The 23,272-nt window shown below is 40.1% G+C and overlaps 1 protein-coding gene across 4 annotated transcripts; it reads left to right on the top strand.

Annotated features, from left to right (window-relative positions):
• Window positions 1-1,749: 1,749 nt before the first annotated feature.
• TRIM6 (tripartite motif containing 6) lies at window positions 1,750-22,640 on the top strand. Of its 4 annotated transcripts, none has more exons than XM_037840287.1 (8): window positions 1,750-1,852; window positions 8,498-8,986; window positions 9,481-9,576; window positions 10,235-10,465; window positions 12,751-12,773; window positions 14,104-14,204; window positions 14,492-14,518; window positions 22,285-22,640. In XM_037840287.1, the coding sequence occupies exons 2-8, from the start codon at window positions 8,564-8,566 to the stop codon at window positions 22,347-22,349; spliced, it is 966 nt and encodes a 321-aa protein (XP_037696215.1). In that variant the 5' UTR covers window positions 1,750-1,852; window positions 8,498-8,563; the 3' UTR covers window positions 22,350-22,640. The 4 variants fall into 4 exon arrangements, with proteins under 4 accessions (XP_037696215.1, XP_037696214.1, XP_037696217.1 ...); XM_037840286.1 differs by lacking the exon at window positions 22,285-22,640 and adding an exon at window positions 14,720-15,826; XM_037840289.1 differs by lacking the exon at window positions 14,104-14,204.
• The last annotated feature ends 632 nt before the right edge of the window (window positions 22,641-23,272 follow it).

The raw sequence follows: 23,272 nt of genomic DNA, 5'->3' as shown, positions 1-23,272 counted from the left end.
AATGAAATACAGATGGATGATTTTAAAAACTTTATGCTAAGTGAAAGAAGCCAGTCACCAAAAATCACATATTGAATGATTTTCATTTATATGAAATGTCCAGAATAGACATATCTATAAAGAGGAGAAAACAGATTACTGGTTGCCTAGGGCTGAGAGTAGAGAGAAGTTTGAGAGGAAATGGGGAGTGATTGATAATGGGTATGTATTTCCCTTTTGGGGTGATGAAAATGTTTGAAAACTGATTGTGGTAATGGTTGCACAACTCTGTGAATACAATAAAAAGCCACTAACATGTATAATTTTAATGGGTGAATTTTATGCTATATAAATTTTATCCCAATAAGGATGCTTTATTAAGAAAAAATAAACAAATAAAAATAATTTGCTCACATATGGCTTCCCCAAATAATCCTTTACTGATTCCTTTTTACCTATATACTAAGTTTCATCTTCCTTAGCATGGTACACAAAGGTGTTGCCAATTATCCTATCTTGTTTTCCATCTTTATCTCTTAGCTCTACCCTTCCTCCCAATTCCCATTTCAGTCAACAAATTTTTTTCCTCTCAAATCCCATGCTGAGGAATTTATATTCATCATAAATTCAATGGTGGGTATTTATGTTTTAGATGGGACAGCCTAGTGTGAAAGATTTTGAAATGGAAAAAAAAAAGTATTTGATGTCCTGCCTATGTACCCTTCTGGGTTATTTTTGAGTTCTTTTACAATTATGTACCTTGCAGAAAGCTGCTAGTAATGCAAATGATTTTTGCTGATAGAAATCCAAAAATTGTACCTAATGGAGATTCGGGGTGTAAGCAGACTCCAACCTGCAGGATCGTCCATGGATAAAGTGCAGGTAGTCATACTTAGAACCCTTGCCAGAAGTGATCCCAAGTGCACCTTTCAGGGATGGCTTCTCAACCCTGCAGATGGAGTACTCACTGAACAGAGACAGATGTCTGCAACTGTTATGGAATTCCACGGACCTTCCATTTTGCCTGAGGACTGTTCTGGGAAATATTTAGAAGCTTCACCCAATTCTCTCCATGTTGTCTAACCCCGGGCCTAGACTTGGTCTCTGATACCTAAGCCCCTCCTCCCTCCACCGTACCCTCCCCCAACCTACAAGCCAGCCCAGATGACCTCTCATCTAGTCTCCTTGGAGCAGTAAGTGCAGCAATTCTTTTTCTTCTCAGGATTGCTGGGACACTGAAACCCTATAGGTATACATTTCCTAGGCTGTAAAAGCTTTTCAAGCATTAATAAGGACCAGAAAGCAAATAATTATGGCCTCCCAGTTTTATACATGTATAGTCTTCCAGTTGATATATATATATATATATATATATATATATATATATACACATACCTTGTGATTTTTTTAATTTATAAATTTTAATGATCCTTTTGCAAAACATGCCATTATACCAAGTGGCCACCTTTTACTCTTTTAGTTTTAAAATATTTATGCTTAATATGGAGTTCAGATGTATTATTAGTGTTATTAAACACTGATAAGACGTTGGGAAACTAAAGTACACAGAAGACACTACAGGTGCCATCTCTGGCCTTCAGGTGTTCTCAAAAGCCTGAGAATTCGCTCTTCGTCAGGTAAAAACAGCTTTGCATTACTGCCTTCCAAAATCGTCTTGGTCTCCCACGCTGCCTGACCCGGCGCTGGTGACCACACCCTTGGAGTCTGCAGGACTTAACGCTGGGCTGGGAGAATTGGCCCTATCAGCCGCATCCCTTCCCTGGCCCCGCCCCTTTCCCCCTGTGTCTTTCAGATTTGGTGGCGACAGCGGCGGCAGCAGACCTTTGGCTGTGATCCAGGCCGTAGATTCCAGGTTAGTAAGACAATCTGATTTCTGGCCGGCGACCAAATCGCTGTCTCCACTAACGTAGAGTTTGCCCTGCCCCACAGGTCGGATTGAGGGATTCGCGGGTTGAGGGAGAAGGAGTTAGACCTCAATAGCTTTTAGTTGGCTCAAGTTTGGGGAGCACAGAAAGCGCACCTTTGAGGCCAGGAATAGGCTGTATAGAATAGTGACACTTCAGACTCTGATTCTGGAAGCTAAATGATATAGCGGGGGCAGCTCTGGAAGTTTTATGCTAGGGAGTTAGGGCAAACCCTGGGCCTGGGGTGGATTCAGAGAGCAGCAGCCCCTCCCCCCATATCCAGCCATTCACCTCCAGGAAGTCCTCCACCCCAGGAGGCCCTCCCACAGGGGGCTGGGAGGAAAGCCTGCACGGCCGGCGGCGAGAAGGGAGCAAAGCCAAGCGGGGTTGAGTTCGAATAAAGGGCGGAGTAGGTGCCCTCTGTCCCTCAGAATTAATTTAAAACTCCCTGGTTTGCTCTAAAGAGCCTTGACCCCTGACTGTTGCTCACTTGTAGAGCTCCTTTGGCGGCTCATTACCCTTCAGAGGGGAACACCCACAGCTCAGTGTCTGGGCTGTGACTTTTGGCAGAGGGAACAAGACAGTAGTAAAAACGATCAGGTACTTTCCCTTTAGGAGCTCCAGGTAAAGGTAATTTTATCTTGCTCTTTCATCCTCACCGCAAGTAACCCCAGTAAGGTTAGGAACAGCATTTTATGGCATTTTTTATTTCAGTAGGGACAGAAATGTGTGGTTAAGAAGGTGGGTACTGCATGCAGCCTGTGCTCAAATTCTGGAACTGGCCTATTATTTGACCTCTTCAAAAGAGCTGCAGTTTCTTTTTGAGTGAGGATTAAATGAGGCTGAGGTTAAATACATAGAAAACTGCCTGACAAATATTAAACACTGAAGTCATTAGTTATATTACTGACAATCTCCATGCCTAGCTTTAAAAAATGCACAAAATTATTTTTGAAAAAAAATATAGGGAATAAGATATGTTAAGATACACTATGATAAAGGAGAATATGATTTTTTATTAAATCTAAATAGTCAAAATAAAACAGAATTTTAAAAAATTGTAAAGTGGAATCCTACAAAATCAAAAATTATAAGAATTTTATATTCTATTCTAAAAGTAAAAACAAACTTCCTTAATGGATTATCTAACACTGACTCAGGGAGAAGAAGAAACCCTGTGCAGGATATTTTAAGCATAGGTAAAGTTGTTAAATTAGAAGTTTGCAAAATGCATGGGATAGAGATTTTTTTTAAATATTTGAAAGTGATAATGTTCCAATTCAAGTATTTTTCAAGTACCCACTTGTTAGATAATCAATTCCAGATAAGAGGTAAATGGGGACTGTAATAACCCTACACAAAGTCACAAAATAATGTTAATTCCGAAGTACAAAAAGCCCAACTCACTGATGAATGTAGTTTCCATCTGTTGGATTTTTAAGTCTCTTTCAGTAAGGTCTCCCAACTGGCGGGGGAAGCCCTGTACATTTTATTCCTACCTCATTTCTGAGCCTGCAGCTGAATCACAGTCCCCAGGACCTTCTGTTTAGGTGCTTGCTATTTTTCTGAAAGCTGTTCTGATATCTGAGCTCCCATTCTTACTGATTCTTTGGATCTAAATGTCAGTCCATTCTCTGACCTCTTTTCCCTCTTTCTTCCTATTTTGCAAACAAAGTTGCATAAGCCTGGAAAGGAGGGAGCGCCCCTTATCTATTATAGTTCTTCTGACATCTTAATGTGTGCACAAATCAACTGGTATCTTAATTTTAAAGTGCAGATTCTGAATCAGGTCTAGATGAAGCTAAAATTCTGCATTAAGTGCTCTGGTACATGCCAATGCTGTTAGTCAGCAGACCATGTGACATCTTTTCCTGGCATCTGCTTCTGATTTAACTGGTCATGAATGTGGCCTCATTCATCTGCTAATTTGATCCCTGTGGCCTCTAGAACCTCAGGTTCTCAGGTCTAGGCACTTCTCACACAGTCAGCTCAGGTCTCTGAGACCCAGCTTCAGTTAGCGATTCAGTTGACATTTCTTGTCTCATCTGAGCTGCTTTCAGCTGTAGCTGATGGTCAAGTGCCTGCTTCTGTGCAGGCAAGGGTTAGATAGAGCTTAGATTTAAATTTTTATTATTTTTTTAATTTATTTTTTATTAGAGTACTTGTATATTTATAGAAAAATCATGCAGAAAGTACAGAGTTCTCATACAAGCCCACAGTTTTCCCTATTATTAATATTTTGCATTAATGTGATAACTTTGTTAAAATTGATGAAATGATATTATTGTAATATTGACTACAGTCCATAGTTTGCACTGGGGTTCACTCTTTGTGTTGTATAGTTCTATGTTTTGTTTTGTTTTGTTTTTAATTCTGGTAGCTTATATACAACCTAATATTTCCCATTTTAACCACTTTCAAGTACTGTATACAATTCAGTGGTGATAGTTACATCCACAATGTTATGGCACTGACACCACCACCCTTTACCAAAATTTTTCCTTTAAAGAGACTCAAATCAATGCTAGCACAGTCTATGAACCCTGAGGGATGGAGAGGTCAGTGATAGCACTGAAGAAACAAGTATTTGTAATGATAACTAGTTTTTTTTTATGCCATTTTATTGAGATATATTCACATACCATACAGTAATCCAAAGTGTACAGCCAGTTACTCACAGCATCATCATACAGTTGTGCATACATCACCACAATCAATTTTTGAACATTTTCATTACTCCAAAAAAATAAAAATAATAATAAAAGTAAAAAAGAACACCCAAACATCCCATACTCTTCCAGCCCCCACCTTTAATTCATTTACTTTTTGTCCTCATTTTTCTACTCATCTATCCATGCACTGGTTAAAGGGAGTATGAGCCACAAGGTTTTCAGAATCACACAGGCACACCATATAAGCTATATAGTTATACAATCGTTTTCAAGAATCAAGGCTACTGGGTTGCTGTTCAACATTTTCAGGTATTTCCTTCTAGCTATTCTAATAACACTAAAAACTAAAAAGGGATATCTATATAGTGTATAAGAAGAACCTCCAGAATGACCTCTCGACTTCAGTTGAAATCTCTCAGCCACTGAAAATTTATTTTGTTTCATTTTTTCCCCCTTTTGGTCTAGAAGGCTTTCTCAATCCCACGATGATGCCGGGTCCATCAGGCTCAACCCCTGGAGTCATGTCTCCTGTTTCCAGTGAGATTTACACCCCTGGGAATAATGTCCCACATCGGGGGGAGGGCAGTGAGTCCACCTGCCAAACAACTGGTTTTTTTTTAAGGAAAGGAATGATGAATTACTTGGGTAACTTTATTAGGCATGAGATTAAATGTTGATTAACACATTGTTATAGAAATATAAGAAATGTCAAATACACACAAGTCTGAGACAAAATTCAATTCCAAATACATTTGCATTGGGAAAGCATGAATATTAATCGTAACTGCCATAGAAATACACAATTAAAGATTGTAATAACTGGGTATTTTAATAAGTGAAGCAGAATCTAAAGTTAATTTCTAAAAATTAATTATTGTTATCCTGAAAAGTTACATTTAAGGCTGTTATATAACATGCTTGAAAAGATAGAATTTTGATATTATTTATAATGTAGGACAAACAAGATGTTTTTGTTTTTGTTGTTATTATTAAAAATTTTCACCTGCACAGACTTCCATATGAAGCTCCCTCGTTATTTTCCCTATTTGACTAAATGAAATATATTACCTTGTCAGCATTGTTAGTTGCTCCTACCTAGAGAAAAATCATCTGAATCTAGTGGTTATTGAAATATCCCTCTTGTGAACATAACCAGAGTTCAATTTATTTGTTTACAACAAACAGAAACTCTGCTTATAAAACCAGTTTTTGAAAATGCCTGGACCAAACATAAACCAAATTTAGAAAGTGAGAAATACTCATTGATAGCAGCAAATCTTTAAAGCTAATATTTGCAGTTCTCCAACATTCACCTCTAATAATAAATTAAAATTATTGGCATTTCCAATAAATTCTCAATCAAGTGTGGTAAGGGAATTAAAGACATTGCACATGCAAACTGTCAATATTAATAATGATAATAATAATCAACTAATATGCATTTCAGGTAGTTACTAGAGGTTTGTACTTTACCAAAGTGAGGGTACAAACCAAAAGAGAGAAAGAAGTGTTCTAGAAAAAGGAAGAGGGGAAAAAAGTCCCAGGAGGATGATAAAGGAAAGCCCCAGTAAGACAGTTGTTTGGTAGACACAGAGTGTAAATTGTTTAGATAGCAGAAGAAACCAGGATTGTGGAGAGGCATTTCCAAGGAAAGAGAGAGAATGAGAAAAAGAGAGAGACAGAGGAGGGAGGGAGGGAAGGAAAGAAGGAAGGAAGGAAGGGAGGGAGGAAAAAGAGGAAGAGAAGGAAAGGGAAGAGAAGAAAAAGGAGGGAGGGAGGGAAGGGTGGAAGATAGGCTAGAGGGAGGGGAGAAGGAAGGGAGAAAGGAAAGAAGAGAGAGAGGAAGGAAACCTAATGACATTTTTTTAAATTTGGTGTTATTGAGATATATTCACATATTATACAGTCATCTGTAGTGTACAATCAGCTGTTTACAGTATTGTCATATAGTTGTGCATTCATCACCGCAATCCATTTTTTGAACATTTTCCTTATACCAGAAAAAGTAAAAATAAGAATAAAAAATAAAAGTAAAGAAGAACACCCAAATCATCCCCCAACACATACCCTATTTTTCATTTAGTTTTTGTACCTATTTTTCTACTCATTCATCCATACACTGGATATGGGGAATATGATCCACAAGGCTTTCACAGTCACACTGTAACCCCTTGTAAACTACACTGTTATTCAATTGTCTTCAGGAGTCAAGGCTACTGAGTTGCAGTTTGATAGTTTCAGGTATTTACTTCCAGCTATTCCAGTACCTTAAAACCTAAAAATGGTTATCTATATAGTGTGTAAGAATGCCCACCAGAGTGACCTCTGGACTCCGTTTGGAATCTCTCAGCCACTGATGGCTTTATTTTGTTTCTTTTCACATCCCCCTCTTGGTCAAGAAGATGCCAAACAACTAGTTTTTGTTGAGATTATTCTTTAAAGTAACTGAAGTAATCAGTGCAACTATTCCATAAGTTGCCCCCTCACTTTTTGAACTTTTCCTCTATTAGTGATTCCTCAAATACTGCAAGACAGTTTTGGCCCAGTCTCCCCATCTGCATTTGTTTTCCTGAGGTTTTTTCTATGTGGATGATCCTATGACTAGAACCCATGTGGCCCTGACCTCCACCTGTTCCCTCCCTCCCATGTACCCAGACTTCCTTATGCTCCTAAGCTTTTGGTCTACTTTCACACCCTGGTAAAATCCCACTGTCAAATGGGGTCTCTCCCTTTACCACACTTTTAAAGCACTATATCTGTGCCTGAATCTTCCTGCTTTTGCTGCTGATTGTCTTGGATAATATTATGAGGTCGAGAACAGAGCTCTGATCTAGGACCTGGAAATGTTAGTTTCAGTGCTGGCTCTCTAGCTTACAAGATATGTAATCTTATAAAGTCACTTAATATCTATTTCATAATCAGATGATCAAGAATGCTCTTTATTTATCCAGGAATTTCCTATGAGGGATAAATAAGGCAAGAAAAAGTGATTTCTAAGTTGAAACTAGTTATAAAGGTGGTTAGTTGTGAAAATATTGCCTTTCCTTATTGTGGTCATTGTTTTATTTTGGATTATTCTGGGCAGATGAACATGAAGGATGGAAGTGCTCTGTGTAGAATGGTAGGAGGTAAAAGTGTCTTCACACCAAATCGTATCTTTGATCTTGAAGACTGGCTATAGGAGAACAATGCCTGGGTGATGGCAAAGAGAGATGAGAAAGGCCATAAGAGAGGTCGTCTGTGGAGGGAGGAGAAGGTTCTAGCTTTATTTATTCATTAAAACTTGCTGAGGATTTGTGTGCCAGGCATTGTGCTCAGAGGTAAGAATACAACAGTGAACAAAAACGAAGTCTCTGATCTCATGGAGCTTGCATTCTACTGGGAGGCCTCAGACAAAGATGTATTAGGTGGTGATAAGAAGAAAAATAAAGCTTTAACTATATCAGAGCGATGGTGTGGGTTGCAGTGTTCTGATAAACTAGATAGAACACACCCTTCTGTTAAGAGAGACATGTAAGGAGAGAGTTGAATGAAGTGAGAGTAAATAAGGTTGAAGTGTCTTCCTTCCAGGAGGAATAAGAGCAGAAGCCCTGAGGCAACAGTAAGTTTGGTGTTTTTCAACAATGAGGATGTGTTTCGATGAGTTGAGGAAAGGTTGGATAGGTGGTGGCTCATACAAGCTCCCTATTCTCCAGGGCCTCAGTTTATCCCTCATCTCATTGTAGTAAAAGGAAGTAATTATCATTGCTCTAGGAAGGGTGGAAGTTGGTGTCTAATATTAGCTTGGGTAAAGTGTTTAGAAATAGAATGGGAAGCCCTCGTTACCCTAGGTGCCTGACCTCTTTTTCCCAGATAGTCAGTGTCCCTTTTTTCTCCTCCCCTTTCTAACCCTGACTTTCTTCTATTTGTCCATTTATCTAGATTTCTGGAAGCAGGAAGCATCTCCAAAGTCAGGGCAGGTCAGGCAGGAGCCAAGAGATAGCGGCGATGACTTCAGCGGTACTGGTGGACATACAGGAGGAGGTGACCTGCCCCATCTGCCTGGACCTCCTGACAGAACCCCTGAGCATAGACTGCGGCCACAGCTTCTGCCAAGCCTGCATCACAGGGAACAGCAGGCAATCAGATATCAGCCAAGAAGGGGCAAACAGCTGTCCTGTGTGCGGAAGCAGCTACCAGCCTGGGAACCTGCGGCCCAATCGGCATCTGGCCAACATAGTGGAGAGACTCAGGGAGGTGGTCTTAGGTCCAGGGGAGCAGCCAAAGTTAATTCTTTGCGCGCACCATGGAGAAAAACTCCAGCTCTTCTGTAAGGAGGACGGGAAGGTCATTTGCTGGCGCTGTGAGCGGTCTCAGGATCACCGTGGTCACCACACTTTCCTCATGGAGGAAGCTGCCCAGGAGTACCAGGTGGGAGCCCAAGATGGAGGGAATGTAAAGAGGAACACAGTCCTTGTCAGGCTATTTTGACTTTTCGCCTTGTTCTAATCTAATTTCTTATAGTCCTTCCATTTACCTGAAGGATGATCCTAGGAAATGCCCTCTTGGCCAAGAGTAGTGTTTCTCTCTTACTTGCTGCACAAGGTCAGCTCTGCATGACCTTGTGAGCAAAGGGAGCTCCTGGGAACTAATGGTGGGTGGGGGAAAAGATGGATTGGGTACAGAGGATATGCTGGCAATGAGAGTAAATATCAGTTTCTTCCCCTAAGAAGAAAGCAAAGCAGCCTTCCTGGTGGATTCCATCTCCTGTCATCCAAAATAAAAGATTTGACCTGCTCTGTTTTCCATCCCAGGATAGGACAGTCTTCCTCTTTGGTCAACATAATCTCTACCCATTCATTCTGTTTCTTGGCCCTAAGACAATTTAAAGCTTGGCCCTGCTTGACCTGAAGTGTTTCTTCCAGGAAAAGTTCCAGGAGTCTCTGAAGAAACTGAGGAAAGAGCAGCAGGATGCTGAGAATCTACAAGCTGTTATCAGAGAGAGGAGAGCAACCTGGAAGGCAAGATGGACCCTTCCTGAGGGTGTCCTCTGAGAAGAATCAGGGCAGGTCCTGGTGGCTGAAATCTCTTCTCTGATAATATGGGTAGAAGAGCTTCCCTTTGCCTAGCCCTCCACTGCTTCCCTTCCCAACAAGGGTATTACCCCTGATGAAGGAGGGGATGACAGATAATGATCATATCAGAAGTGAACCCAGGGTTTTGGAGACAGCCACATAGGAGGGGAACTATGACCAAGGGTGGCCTCTAATTCCTAACTCTGGACCTTGTTCCACAGTTGCAAACTCTGAGGCCTCCTGGGAAAGACAGGTTAGGCACAGGCCGAACATTTCTACCTCAAGACTCAAAATTGGAAGGGGAGGCTGACGCAAAGGCATGAAGGACCAGGAAGGCTGTCTGAAATTTAAATCTAACCCAGAAATTTAAATACTAATCCAGTTTGTATCAAGGAGGCCTGGATAAGGCAGCCTGAGGACCACAGTGTGAGAAAAGCTGAAGGGAGAATAGAAGGAAAGAACAACTTCCACAGGTTTTCTTGATTTCCTCTTCTCCCAGTAAGACTGGGCCCGGGAAAGCGGTGGTGAGCTTGTCTCTCCAACTGCATAGAAGAGATCCTCAGCCCAGCAGACTAACAACTTATTTTTCTTCCCTGTTCTGAAGAATCAGATGGAGCCTGAGAGACACAGGATCCAGACAGAGTTTAATCGGTTGAGAAGCATCCTGGATAAAGAGGAGCAGCGGGAACTGAAAAGACTGGAGAAGGAAGAGAGGAAGGGGTTTAGTATTATGGAAGAAGCTGAGGTTGAACTGGCCCAGCAGAGTCAGTCGCTGAGAGAGCTCATTTCAGATCTGGAGCGTCGGTGCCAGGGGTCTACAATGGAGCTGCTGCAGGTAAAACTCGTGAAGGAGTCCCCAGTCTGAGATTCAAGGAAAAGGGAAACTTCCCTCCTAGGAGACAAGACTGATATTCTGGAGGGGACATGAAAGACGTTTCCTCTGAGCCTATCAACCATGAAGTAAAGCTTCCAGGTGTAAATGATAAGGGGACATATTATTTTTTATTTTTATTACAAAGAGTGGTCCAAAAGTTTTATTTATTACTGTGAAGAAAATGTACTGTACCCAGATACCCCATGGAAGGGTTTCTCAGTCTCAGCACATCAGTGTCTGCTGACGTTAAGGCCAGACACCTCTTTTTTTGTAGGTGAGTGTCCTGTTATAGGTTGTTTAGCAGTGTCCTTGACCTCTACAGATGCCACTGGCGTGACCCCAGGTGTGACAACCCAAATTTCTTCTAGTCGTTGACAAATGCCCCCTGAGGGGCATCGCCTGCCACCAACACACACACACACACTACACACATACACACACACAAATGAGTACACACATACACACACACAAATGAGAACCACTTTTCTGTAGACACCTGTAGTCTCTGATCCTTTGTTGGGAATTTGTAAGATACCTTTCACCCAGCTTAGTTACTAGCAAATACATGCCACACACAAGTTCTTAGAGAATCTTTATGGAATAACTGACCTTCTTTGCTTTTACTCTTTTCTCTGGACAGAAACATTTAACATGTTGTAGAACAGGTTTTGGTTTTTTATTGTTTTTTTATTTTATTTTTTTACTTTTCACACATTGACTCTTAAGGGGAAAGCTCAATGATCAGTCTTTATTTCCAGAAAATCACAGATATGGCACTAAATGCTTCTTTTTAAATTTTTAATGCTATTTTTTATTGTGGAATACAACATATATACATAGAAGTGATAACTTTCCAAGTGCAATTTAACAAATAGGGAGCAAATTTCAAAGAATGTTATGGGTTACAGTTCCACCGTTTCAGTTATTTCCTTATTGTGAAATATAACATATATACAAAAAGGTGATAACTTTCAGATTACAATTTAACAAGTAGCTACAGAGCGAGTTTCAAAGAATGTTATGGGTTATAGTTCCACTGTTTCAGTTCTTTCCTTCTAGCTATTCTAATATCCTAGCAACCAAGAAAAAGAAAATCATATAGAGATTCAGAATTCATAATCCTTTGTTAAATTCTATCTTGTCTGTTGTTACTCCTTCCTCTAGTTTAATCACTTTTCCAATCTTCAGGGATGTCTAGGCATGTTGAAAAGAAGTGTCATCAGTATTATGGGAAAAGGGGGTGCAATTCATTGATGTTCTGGAAGAAGCTGTTGCCTCTGGGTTTTGGGACTTAGCTGGCATAGCAGCTCTCTGAAGGATTTAAGTTTCTGAAGAATAAACTTAGCAAGTGAAACTTTATAAAAGTCTCAGATAGGGATCTAGGTATTTAAGATTTTCAGAACTACTGTTGACTTGGGCTTATCATACTGTGGCCATTTGGCATATCTAGCTGAGGCATGCATAGGAATAATCTCCAGCATAGCATCTCAACTCTATTTGAAATCTCTTAGTCACTGAAACCTAATTTTGTTGTTTTTCTTTTCCCCCTTTTGGTCAAAAAGGCATTCTCAACCCCTCAATGCCAGGATCAGGCTCATTCCCAGATTCTGTTTCCTGCATCACCAGAGAGACTCAAACAGGTTTTTGGAGCATAAAGAAGACTGGGCTGTGGTCTTTATATGTTTGCAGGGAGGGTCCAAGAGAGATCTGAGGGAGACGCTTGAACTGAAGTTGCTTCATAAGATCAGAAGAGAGAGATCTGAGCAGAAGTACACATTAGGGAAGCATACACACATGTGGGGGTCAGGTGAAGACAAGGGAATGGTTAAAATCAACAAAGGCAGAGTAAAGAGTTACAGGATGAAAAGTTTGAGACCCAGTCATATTAGCTTGTATTCCCATCTACGACAATGTGAGCTTCTAAAGGACAAGAACTAGATCTCCAGGTCCAGGCATAATGCCTGACAAATGGTTTCTATACATGCATAATGTGACATACAAACATGCAAGCTGTTGTGAAAATAAAGGTACTAATGAATGAATTGAATCTTTTCCCACATCCCCACCTGAGTTCTCAGGCACAGCCTGCCTGAGTACTTCTATCTACCATGTGGCCTCCCCTTGGGACCATCTTTATTTCCAGTCATCTCATGGGGTTGTGGGTATAAGGTGAGGAACACGAGTGGGCCTTCTTAGAGAGGAATCCTTATTGCTCTTTCACTTAACCTGTCTTTTTTCCTCCCTAGGATGCGAGTGATGTCATGACAAGGTGTGTATCAGAACAGGAGGTGATTCCCTTGTATTATCAAAAGATTCTTGTAGCCAGAATGTTATCATGTGGCCAGTGGAAAAGGAAAAAAAAAAAAATTACAGGACAGAAAAGATTCAGGACTATGGGGTCTTGAGTTGCTCATCACATGAGAATTTGGGCATCCCCCAAATAAAAGGAATGGACTGGCTTCTATGGTAGAAGAATTTGGGTGATGGGAGTTCTCAAATTGGGGACTGTGTTGCTGTTAAGAATAAAGGGTTGCGGTGTCAGGGACCACCCAGGTACTCAGTCACGTGACACCTCTTTCAGAAACCTCTCCCTGCTTCTAGCTCTGATTCCAGTAGTTATAGCTACTGAAAATACACAGGGATTTCTTTGCCTGTGTATTTTATCATAGGGAAAATCCCCCTCTGCACTGTTCCCCAAGTCTGAAATCAGCTCTTGGGACAGCTGCCTTAAAGCTGCCTTTTTTCCTCAGCTTTAGAATAGTCAAGGCATTGCTACCTAGTGCTCCAGATTTCCATTTTTCTGAATTCCAGTGAAAACAGACCTGACATCTTGAGAAGAGTGGCTTTGGCCCTGGAATAAATGCATGTTCTCTTCTCTGTCACATACTCCAGATTCTCATGAGGTACAGTGACATCACAAGTTGCCCACCCACTTGGTATCTTCAGCTCCTCCTCTTCCTTCTCCCCCCTGACATGAAATCTGGAGCCTATTGTCCCTTCTGAAATCTTCACTTTCATTTTGGAGGTGAGGGTGTCTCCTCTCTCCAGCTGGTGAAAGATTCATGGAGATAGTGAATCCCAAGTTGCCACTCAAAGCATCCCCCTCTGAGCCTCTGCGGAGACTCTAGGGTCCAAAGTCACAGACTTTTCAGAAGGGAGCTCTTCACTTGATCCCAGCAGCCTTCCTGGCCTTCAGCCTGCTCTTCATAGCAAACCCTCAAAGGCAGCAATATTTCAGATATTTTATATATTTTTAGAGGCAACATAGATTTTCCCAGACATTTTATTAAATCTCATACTAACTCTAGGACATAGAGAGAGAAGGGAAAATTACTGTATTTTACAAAAGAAGAAGAAGGAAAAAAAAAAGAAAGAAACCTGAGGCTTTGAGAGGTTAAGTCTTACCAAAGTTAAGATAGATGGTGAGAAGTTAATCTCAACTCCACATTGTCTCCAGTTCCAGGACTCTGCAAAATGCTACTAAGCTTTTTTAGAAAAGAGTGCTGAGGTTTACCAACGGGCCTAGGTGATGGGAGACATGGAGGTGCTGAGGGACCCAACGTGAGCAGTGTGGGGTTCATGAGGTCTCTCCTCCCCAGGAGTGAGTTCTGGACCCTGAGGGAGCCTAAAGCTTTACCCAACAAGCTGAGGAGTGCATTTCGAGCCCCAGATCTGAAAAAAATGCTGCGAGTGTTTAGAGGTGAGGAGACTCCGGGGAATGTTTGGAAGTGGGATTACTGTAGTGGCAGGCAATAAATAGAAGAGAGGGTATAGTTGGTACATGGGAGCAGTAGAGAAGAGGCAGGTCAGAGAGGAAGGGGTGGAGTGTGCTGAAGAAGATGCACTTCCTATTTGAGGGGAAGTGAAATGGCCAGTTCATATCCTCACAGGATACCCTGCCCCACCTCCCAACCCCATAAGGGGAGAGATGACAACACCCCTGAGACCTTTAGTTCTATTAATTTTATTCATTCTTTATCATTTCAGACTTGACAGATGTCCAAAGCTACTGGGGTAAGTAGAAACCATGGCCTTTTGAGTTGACATGTTCCTCCCCAAACATAGCCCTACACACTCAGGAGTGAAGTGTTGATACACATTCCCAACCCCCCACCACCTAGTTACAGTTCCCCCCAGTCACTCCCTGTCTTCCCAGCTCTCATGTAAAACCCATGTGCCCATTCTCCTTTGCTGATATTTTACCTTTCCCTACAGTGGACGTGACTCTGAATCCATACACGGCTAATTTAAATCTTGTCCTGTCTAAAAACCGGAGACAGGTGAGATTTGTGGGTGCTAAGATGTATGAGCCTTGCTATCTGAAGGAATATTGTGCCACCAGTGTCCTGGGCTTCCAGCATTTCTCCTCAGGAAAGCATTACTGGGAGGTCGATGTGGCCAAGAAGACTGCCTGGGTGCTAGGGGTGTGCAGTGAATCAGTGGGACCTACGTTACCTTTCAACCAGTATGCTGACAATCAGAACATCCACCCCAGGTTTCGCCCGCAGGGTGGCTACTGGGTGATCGGGTTACAGCATAAGCACGAGTATAGAGCCTACGAGGACACCTTCGCCTCCCTGATCCTCTCCATGCCAGTACCCCCTCGCCGCATTGGGATTTTCTTAGACTACGAGGCCGGCACTGTCTCCTTTTATAATGTCACAAACCACGGCTTTCCCATCTACACTTTCTCTAAATATTACTTTCCTACCCCCCTTTGTGCATATTTCAATCCTTGCACCTGTGCAGTCCCGATGACCCTGCGTCGCCCGAGCTCTTGAACATTCTGCTGTCCCCACCTCATCTGAGCAGTGCCCCTCGCCTTGAGGCTCATCTGCACCAAGTCTCTACCCTTTGACCTTCTATTTTTCTACATTCTCATTCCTTTTCTTCTCTTGTGAACATTTACTTGATACTAGGATGTACCGATGATAATAGTGAGTATTTTTGACTAACTACAGATCTTTAGGAGGGGGAGAAGGGGCTTTCAATATTTTACCATTAAGTATTTGATGTGTGTTTTATTGTTCTGATGCATGGAACCAAATTTAGGAAGTTCCCTTCTGTTGTTAATTTAGTATAAGTTTTTTGGTATTGATTGAGAAATTGAATTTCAACTTATGTTTTCTCTGTAATTACTGAGATAATAATGTAACTTTTTTTTTTCTGCTAATGTGGCCAAATACATTGATTTGTTTCAAATTTTAACTCTACCCAAATTCCTGAAATAAACCCTTATTATTCTTCATATACAAACTGGATATGATTGCTAATATACTTAAGCTTTTCTTTCATCTGTGTTTATGAAAGAAATTGGCTTGGAATTCTACATTCATGTAGTATCTTCATCAGTTGTTACAAAACACAATAGTGAGCAGAGGGATTTCTGTATTTGAGAGTGAATAGGATTGAGTGCTAAAAATGAACCATTAGAATGTTAATTTTGGTGGCCTTAAATTCAAATTCAAGAGATTCCAAATTTAGTCCCTGCTACAACCTTTCTGGTTCTTAAAATTTAAGGGTAGTTATTGAAAAATAGAAAATGAAAATATATCTTCCAAATGAACTGAAGTACAGAAACAGGAAGGGAAGAGGAAAATGATCAACCCAAAACAGAGTCAGGATGGTGGAAAAACACAAAGAGAAAATATGATTAACATAAATCACTTTTAGGAAGATCATGATTCCCACCATCCTCCCTACACCCCTCTTTTGTTCTTTTTATGCCCAAACACAAACAGCTGGTGAATGAGCTGCTATGAGTTTAGTAGAGAGATGCTATATGTTTGTGGTTTTTTTTTTTTTTTTTTTTTTTTTGAGCCTACCTTAAAAGAAATTGAGATGATGTGAGTATGGCAATGAACAATAAAATGAGTTTCTAGACCACTTACAGCAACACCTCTGCCTCATTACAGAAGACCCAGGTCCCAGGTTCTTTTCCAGGGTTCATTTCATCCTGTAACCTAAAGTTTGTAAAGAAAAAGAGAAGAGTTCTGCTGTTCCCAGAGTTCTAAACAATGACATAGTTATCCTAATATTTCCCAGCAAGCCAGTGCTAGAGCTAGCATTTACATTTGATCCTGATTTAAAGGGAAACCTTTTTTTTCCCTTAAGTTAAAAGATGTTTTTCCCCCAACATACTTACTGTAATATAATTGGCATGCAATAAATTGCACATATTTAGGTGTATAGTTTGACACAAGTAAAGTTGACACATGCACACACCTGTGAAGACATTGCCACAATCAAGATAATAAAGATATTCTCCACCTCCAAGTCTTTTCATGCCCCTTTGTAATCCCTTTCTCTAGTCCCTCTCCACCCTGAATAGATACTCATTTATACTGGAAGTGATGGAACTCAGGGAAAAGCATGGAGTCCAATTTGGAGTATTCAGAAGAGTGTTAGGAGAGAAGTGACGATAAGGTTATAAATTTGTGTTGTCAATCTGAGCTAAGCATTGGCCTTTATTAAAAGAGACCATCGGGAACTGACAAGTCATCACATCATCACATTCAATTGAATCTGTCATTCAACTGGCCACTGAGGCAGCTATGTGAAGATGACAGCAGTTCAGTCTTCTGTATCACGTTCTGCGTGTCAGTCACATTTCTGCACATCTTATGTAGGTGAACTTTATCTTCACACAGCTCTATGAGGGAAATATCGTCATATTTCCTTTTTAAAATATGTGTAAATGGAGAACCAAAGAGATGAGATAATTTGCTCAAAACTGGACAATTAAGTGGCGGAACCAGCCTTTAAACCAAGTCAGTATAATCCTCAGGCTAGTCTTGATGAGTTTTTCATCTTCCAGGGGTCAGCAATCTAGCCTATGGGCCAAATCCTACCTGCCATCTACATGCCCATTTCTTTGTGTGTTGTCTACAGTTGTTTTCATGCTGCCATGGCAGAATTGAAGAGTCGCAACATAGACCAAATGGCAGGAAAATCCTGAAATATTACTAGCAGGACCTTAAGGAAAAGTTTGCTGATCCCTACTACATAATTGCTTTATGCTGATTGGAAGAGGTACAGAGGTACAACAAAAATCAAGAAATAAATGAGAAAGACGGGCTTAGAACAGAGGCTCTGGGAATGGATATAGAGGGAAGGAAATTATAAGACAATTAAATTGAGCTATATTATAGATCCATTTAGCATGTTCACATTCTGCTATATAATTCAAGAAAGAGAGGTTAGGGTCTGAGTTAGGGCCAGGTATCGATTCTTGAGGAAATATATGTAATGTGGGTGCTCCCTGATATTGATCTTCACCCCAAGCCTCCCCTTTCTAATTTGAATTTAGGACACAACAAAGATAGTGTGGCCTTTGGAAGAAGACGTTTTGCTGTTGTATACATGGGCATGGACCACAGTAAAAGAAGCATCTTTAATTAAAGGCCAAGCTAAGATAGAATGGTAATAAAAATGAAAATTAAATTAATTAAATTGCAATTTAATTGGAAGAACAGGATGCATGGAACTGGTGGAGAGTATAGCAGGGACTTCAGGAGGCAGAGGTGAGAGGGCACAATCAAATCTGGATCACATGCTCTGTGATCTGATTAGGTTGCTCCCATGGTAGATTGTAAATGGGTTCTACCTCTTGTCACTGCCACAGCAGGCAACTGATCAGAGGGGATTGGAGCTGTGGACAGAAATGAAAACATAAAATACTCAAAAGGGGACCGGAACAGAGGAAACATGGATGTGTGATAAAGCGATGTACTTAAATAGGAAATAGATGTTTATATAGGTACTGAATCATGAAGTTAAAGGGTGGAAAGAAGTAGATGTTAAATAATTACAAGGAGCTAAATGTGCATAAATTAAAATGGTTACAAAAGCAAAATAGGAGACAGGCTAAGCTTCCTCAGCCTCCCCTTAAGTTATTGATCTGATAATTCTCTATCATAAGGAATGATACAGAGTTTCTGTGTACCAGTAACAACAAACTGTTTGAGAGGAGGGGGAGAAACTGTTACAACTGATAAAACCACCAGTATAGTAGGTAATATCAAAAGAAGTTCATGATGTAAAGATGTGGTAATAACAAAAGTTGTTGATAGAACTTCCCAAGGAAAAGGTGTATCTATCTCTATCTGATTTAAATATCAAATATGTCCTTTGTTTTCTCCAGCAGTCATGAAAAGATAAACTATTCTGAAAAAGATCAGTGTCGGTTTTGGAAGTAGAGTAATTGTGATCATTGTACTATGCCCCTTATTGCAGAGCACTTGCACCTTGACCTGCTACCATTACCAAAGCCAAAAGGAGGTAACAATACAGACTGTTAAAATATATAGAGGAAATTGTGCAATACAGTAAAAACTACAGAGAGCCAGGGTGTTAAAAATTTCTGTCCTTTTAGGTAATCTGTGGCCATTAAAGTAACCCAATGGACTCTGAATTTTGATAAGGTACTATCAGGAATGAAATAAGACAGTAAATTGAATAGTCAACGGATTAGCACAGTTGTGCAGCATATTAGAAAATTAGTTGATGACAATGTAAAACAAAAGAGAGTGGAATACATTTGATTAGGCTTATTGTTTTTCATTATTCCTTTTGATGAATCCAAACAGGACCAATTTGTCGTCACATGGCTCAGAATACCATATAAATTTGCAATCTTATTCCAGTACTACTCTGGATTCTTCTGCCTTTTATCATAATCTAGTAGGTATAATGCCAGATAGACTTCCCTTTTTTATGTTTCATTTATGCATGATATTCTGAGAGTAGCCCATTCATGAAACTAAGCACAAGATATATCAGAGAAGTTGGTACTGTTGATAACACTGCATGGACAGAATGTAAATCCAAAGCGACTTCAAGGGTTAACTCAGACAGTAAAATTCCCCTGAATACCACACATGGGTGGAACCAAAAATAAACCTAGTGTGGTAAGAAAAAAATTGTCATATTCAGAAATGACTATAAGCAAGACAAGATCCTAACAGTGAATAGATATATTCAGTTTCTGGAAGCAACCTAACCCTACCTAATCCAATGATGACTTCTAAATACCAAGTAACAAAGAAAGTTGCCCAAGTTCAGTGGCTTTAGAACAACAGGAACACTCCTTGTTCTACCACAGAATGCTCAGATGGCTCTGCTTTTAGGACATGGAATTAATTCAGACTCCTTTGACTCACATGTTAAAGACCCATTGGAAAATGATGATTGGAATTCAGCGGCCCTGGGGTGGCAGCTCAAAATAGGCTTTGAGCTTTTTGAGCTGCAAATGGACGAATAAAGACTTTGTTAGAAAAACATCGCTGAAGGTTTGACCATGATCTGCCATTCATTTTATAAAGAGACTATCCTTTATTGGTGTGGACCCACCATGAATATTCCAGACAAATCAGGGAAACACTTGAAATGTAAAAAATATTGAAAAACAAGTCAAAAGGAATATATTCAAATGTTAGTTCTGATTGAAGGAAGACTCCTATAACTATGTTGCCCATAAATGGTACTAAGAAATATGAAAGTTGGGCTCCAGTTTATGTTGACCAAGGTAATGCAGAAATATTTATGTTGAAGCTTATGTTGAAAAACAAAGTAAATTCTATATGCCAGTTGTAACACTACAGTCATGAATGTCAATGGATATAGTAAGTGCTGGTAATCTGTTCAAACATGGATATGAAAACAGTAAAAGAACTGGGAAAATCTGCCATGGACAATGAACTGTATGCAATATATATGGCTATTGATAAGGCTATCATAAAACAATAGAGACAAGTGTACGTCTCCATACTCTTTGGCAGTAGTCATGAGTGACATCAAATGAGTTGAACTCTGGGCCCCAAAAGAAGACTAGACTGTAAAAGGAGAGATCATTTGGACAATTAATAGAACTTAAAGGACACAAACACCATCAGGGACAAACTTTGGGAGAGAAATAGTGACAAAGCTAATACCATGACTTTTTTCAGAAATATTAATGTAGTTTTAGAGGGACAGTCATTTAAATCACCCAGGTGAACAGCACTTCCTTTTTTTGTTTTTTAATTCAATTTTATTGAGATGTATTCACATACCATGCAGCCATACAAAGCATACATTCAGTTGTTCACAATAGTATTATATAGTTGTGTGTTCCTCACCAAAATTAATTTTTGAACATTTTCATTACCACACACAAAAATAATAAGAATAAAAATTAAAGTGAAAAAACGATTAAGGTAAAAAAGAAAACTGGGTGCCTTTTTTTTTTTTTTTTTGCCCCCATGTTTCTACTCATCCATCCATACACTGGACAAAGGGGAGTGTGGTCCATATGGCTTTCCCAATCACATTGTCACCCCTCATAAGCTACCTTTTTATACAGTCGTCTTCAAGATTCAAGAGTTCTAGGCGGTAGTTTGATAGTTTCAGGTATTTACTGCTAGCTATTCCAATTCATTAGAACCTAAAAAGGGTTGTCTGTAATGTGAGTAAGTGTGCCCACCAGAGTGACCTCTCAGCTCCTTTTGGAATCTCTCTGCCACTGAAGCTTATTTCATTTCCTTTCACATCCCCCTTTTGGTCAAGAAGATGTTCTCCGTCCCACGATGCCGGGTCTAGATTCCTCCCCGGGAGTCATATTCCACGTTGCCAGGGAGATTCACTTCCCTGGGTGTCTGATCCCACGTAGGGGGGAGGGCAGTGATTTCACCTTTCAAGTTGGCTTAGCCAGAGAGAGAGGGCCACATCTGAGCAACAAAGAGGCATTCGGGAGGAGGCTCTTAGGCACAATTATAGGGAGGCCTAGCCTCTCCTTTGCAGCAACAGCCTTGCCAAGGGCAAGTCCCATGGTAGAGGGCTCAGCCCATCAAACCACCAGTCCCCTATGTTTGTGAGCACATCAGCAACCGTAGAGGTGGGGAAGCCCAATACCCCTGCATTCTCCCCCAGCTCCTCAGGGGGGCTCTAAACAGCACTTCCTTTTGTGATTGGTTAACAATTAAAGTGACGAGGTAGAAAGTTAAAAATGTGTGAAATATTATCCCATGCATCATTCATGATAGGAAGCAAGCCTAAGCTCCCTGGGGAAAAGGCCAATGGTTTGTAGCAAGTGGACTTGACACTCCTGTTACCTAAAAAGAGCCTCTACACAGTCATATTGATAAAAGTTGACATCTACCCTGGATATGGAGTAGCTTTCTCTGACTTCAGAATTATGGGGCATTACAGCATTAAGACTTACAGACTGCCATTACCAATATTTTTATTATCTCCAAACTGCTTTAATGATAATTATGAAACTCAGTATGTACATGAATACTATTACCTGCAAGCCACTGGTATTGTTAAACTAAAGATTAAGTTATAGAACATGAAAGGGCAATGGCCCCTGAAATTTTTGTTGTTTTAACTGAAGAAAAGGGTAATAGTGAGCTCATGGATTGAATGATTCCACCACCACAAAAGCCGAGGGGACGAATGCACAGTGCATTTCACATCTTCTAAGAGAACCCTGGTTTAAATCGGTCATATCCATCCGTAGTATTCAGCTCTAGATTGGATGTCCCTTTCCCCATCTGGATGGATAGTGTTTAGAGATCAGAGGAAGATTCCTCTCAACTCATATGTATGCATTGCCACTAATGGTATGATCACAATTATTTACCAAATCCAATTTGAGTCTGCAAAATATTTGGGTTTAATAGGAGGAGTCATTAACTCAGATTATCAGTAAGTGTTTTTGCTATTGACCAAATGAAGTGCTACCACACTTTAATGGGGAAGAGAAGGCAAATGATCACAATTATTTTTTTGTTTTTCAGCCCATGTCCCTGTTCATGCTCTGATACTCGGGACAAGAAAGAGAGAACAGAGAACACATGATTAAATGCATGGATATAAAAGGGAAAAATGTAAAACCAGGGAAAATTTAGGCCAATGCATCAGTATATATTTGTTGGGCACTGGGTCATGAGGATGATATTCCAGAAGTAACTCCCAAATATAATCTTAGATATAGAGAAGGATGTGCTATGTAATGGGGCAATTGTCATTTTATTAAACATTTAATTTCTCAATATTGTAATACACTGCAGATTTCTTTACTCTGATCTCTTAGTCTTCTCTCCCGGGGCAGAAAACTCATTCCTCACTTCGGTAGACAGTGCATTGGGACTCTTCGCAGACTCATCTTTCATTAATGTATATTGTCGGCAGGTGTGCAGAACATTCCTGTTTTTATTCCTTTAGCCTTAAATTCACCATATTTCCTGCGGACAAACCACTTTGTGTTTATGGATAATAAAATACACGTGAATGAAACTTAAATGGGTACATTGAAATCACCTTATATTGTTGGTAGATTGTATTAGAAAATTTATGTACATTGAGTTATTGCTATTTGGTGTTTGTCAGGAAGGGAAAGTATGAAAGTTATAAATTCCTCCTGTTTAAATTGTCACCCTACATTCTATTAGGTAGAAGTGGCTAATGCTGGTAAACTGGACGTAATACCAACAGTATTATTCTGTGTTTGTGGACTTTCCCCTAAGTCTACTAACCAGAAGGCACAGGGTGGTGGTGTCTTGCTGATATATTCTGGTGGGCGTATGTTCTATTCTGCTATTGAGCCACTGTGTGAAGTGGGAAACATGTGGCTCCAGTATCCTTTTAAATGTAGCTCCTATGTCTTTTTTACTTTTACTATTTTTATTATGGAACTAATCTCCATTCCTGGAATGCTATAATCTCCATAGTCTATAAGCATACTATATGTTTATTATCTGCATCATTAAATAGACTTCTTGGGTT

This window comes from Choloepus didactylus, chromosome 6 (assembly GCF_015220235.1).
Source record: "Choloepus didactylus isolate mChoDid1 chromosome 6, mChoDid1.pri, whole genome shotgun sequence".
In the NCBI taxonomy this organism is placed as follows: domain Eukaryota; kingdom Metazoa; phylum Chordata; class Mammalia; order Pilosa; family Megalonychidae; genus Choloepus; species Choloepus didactylus.
This window is presented reverse-complemented; position numbering and strand designations above follow the sequence as displayed.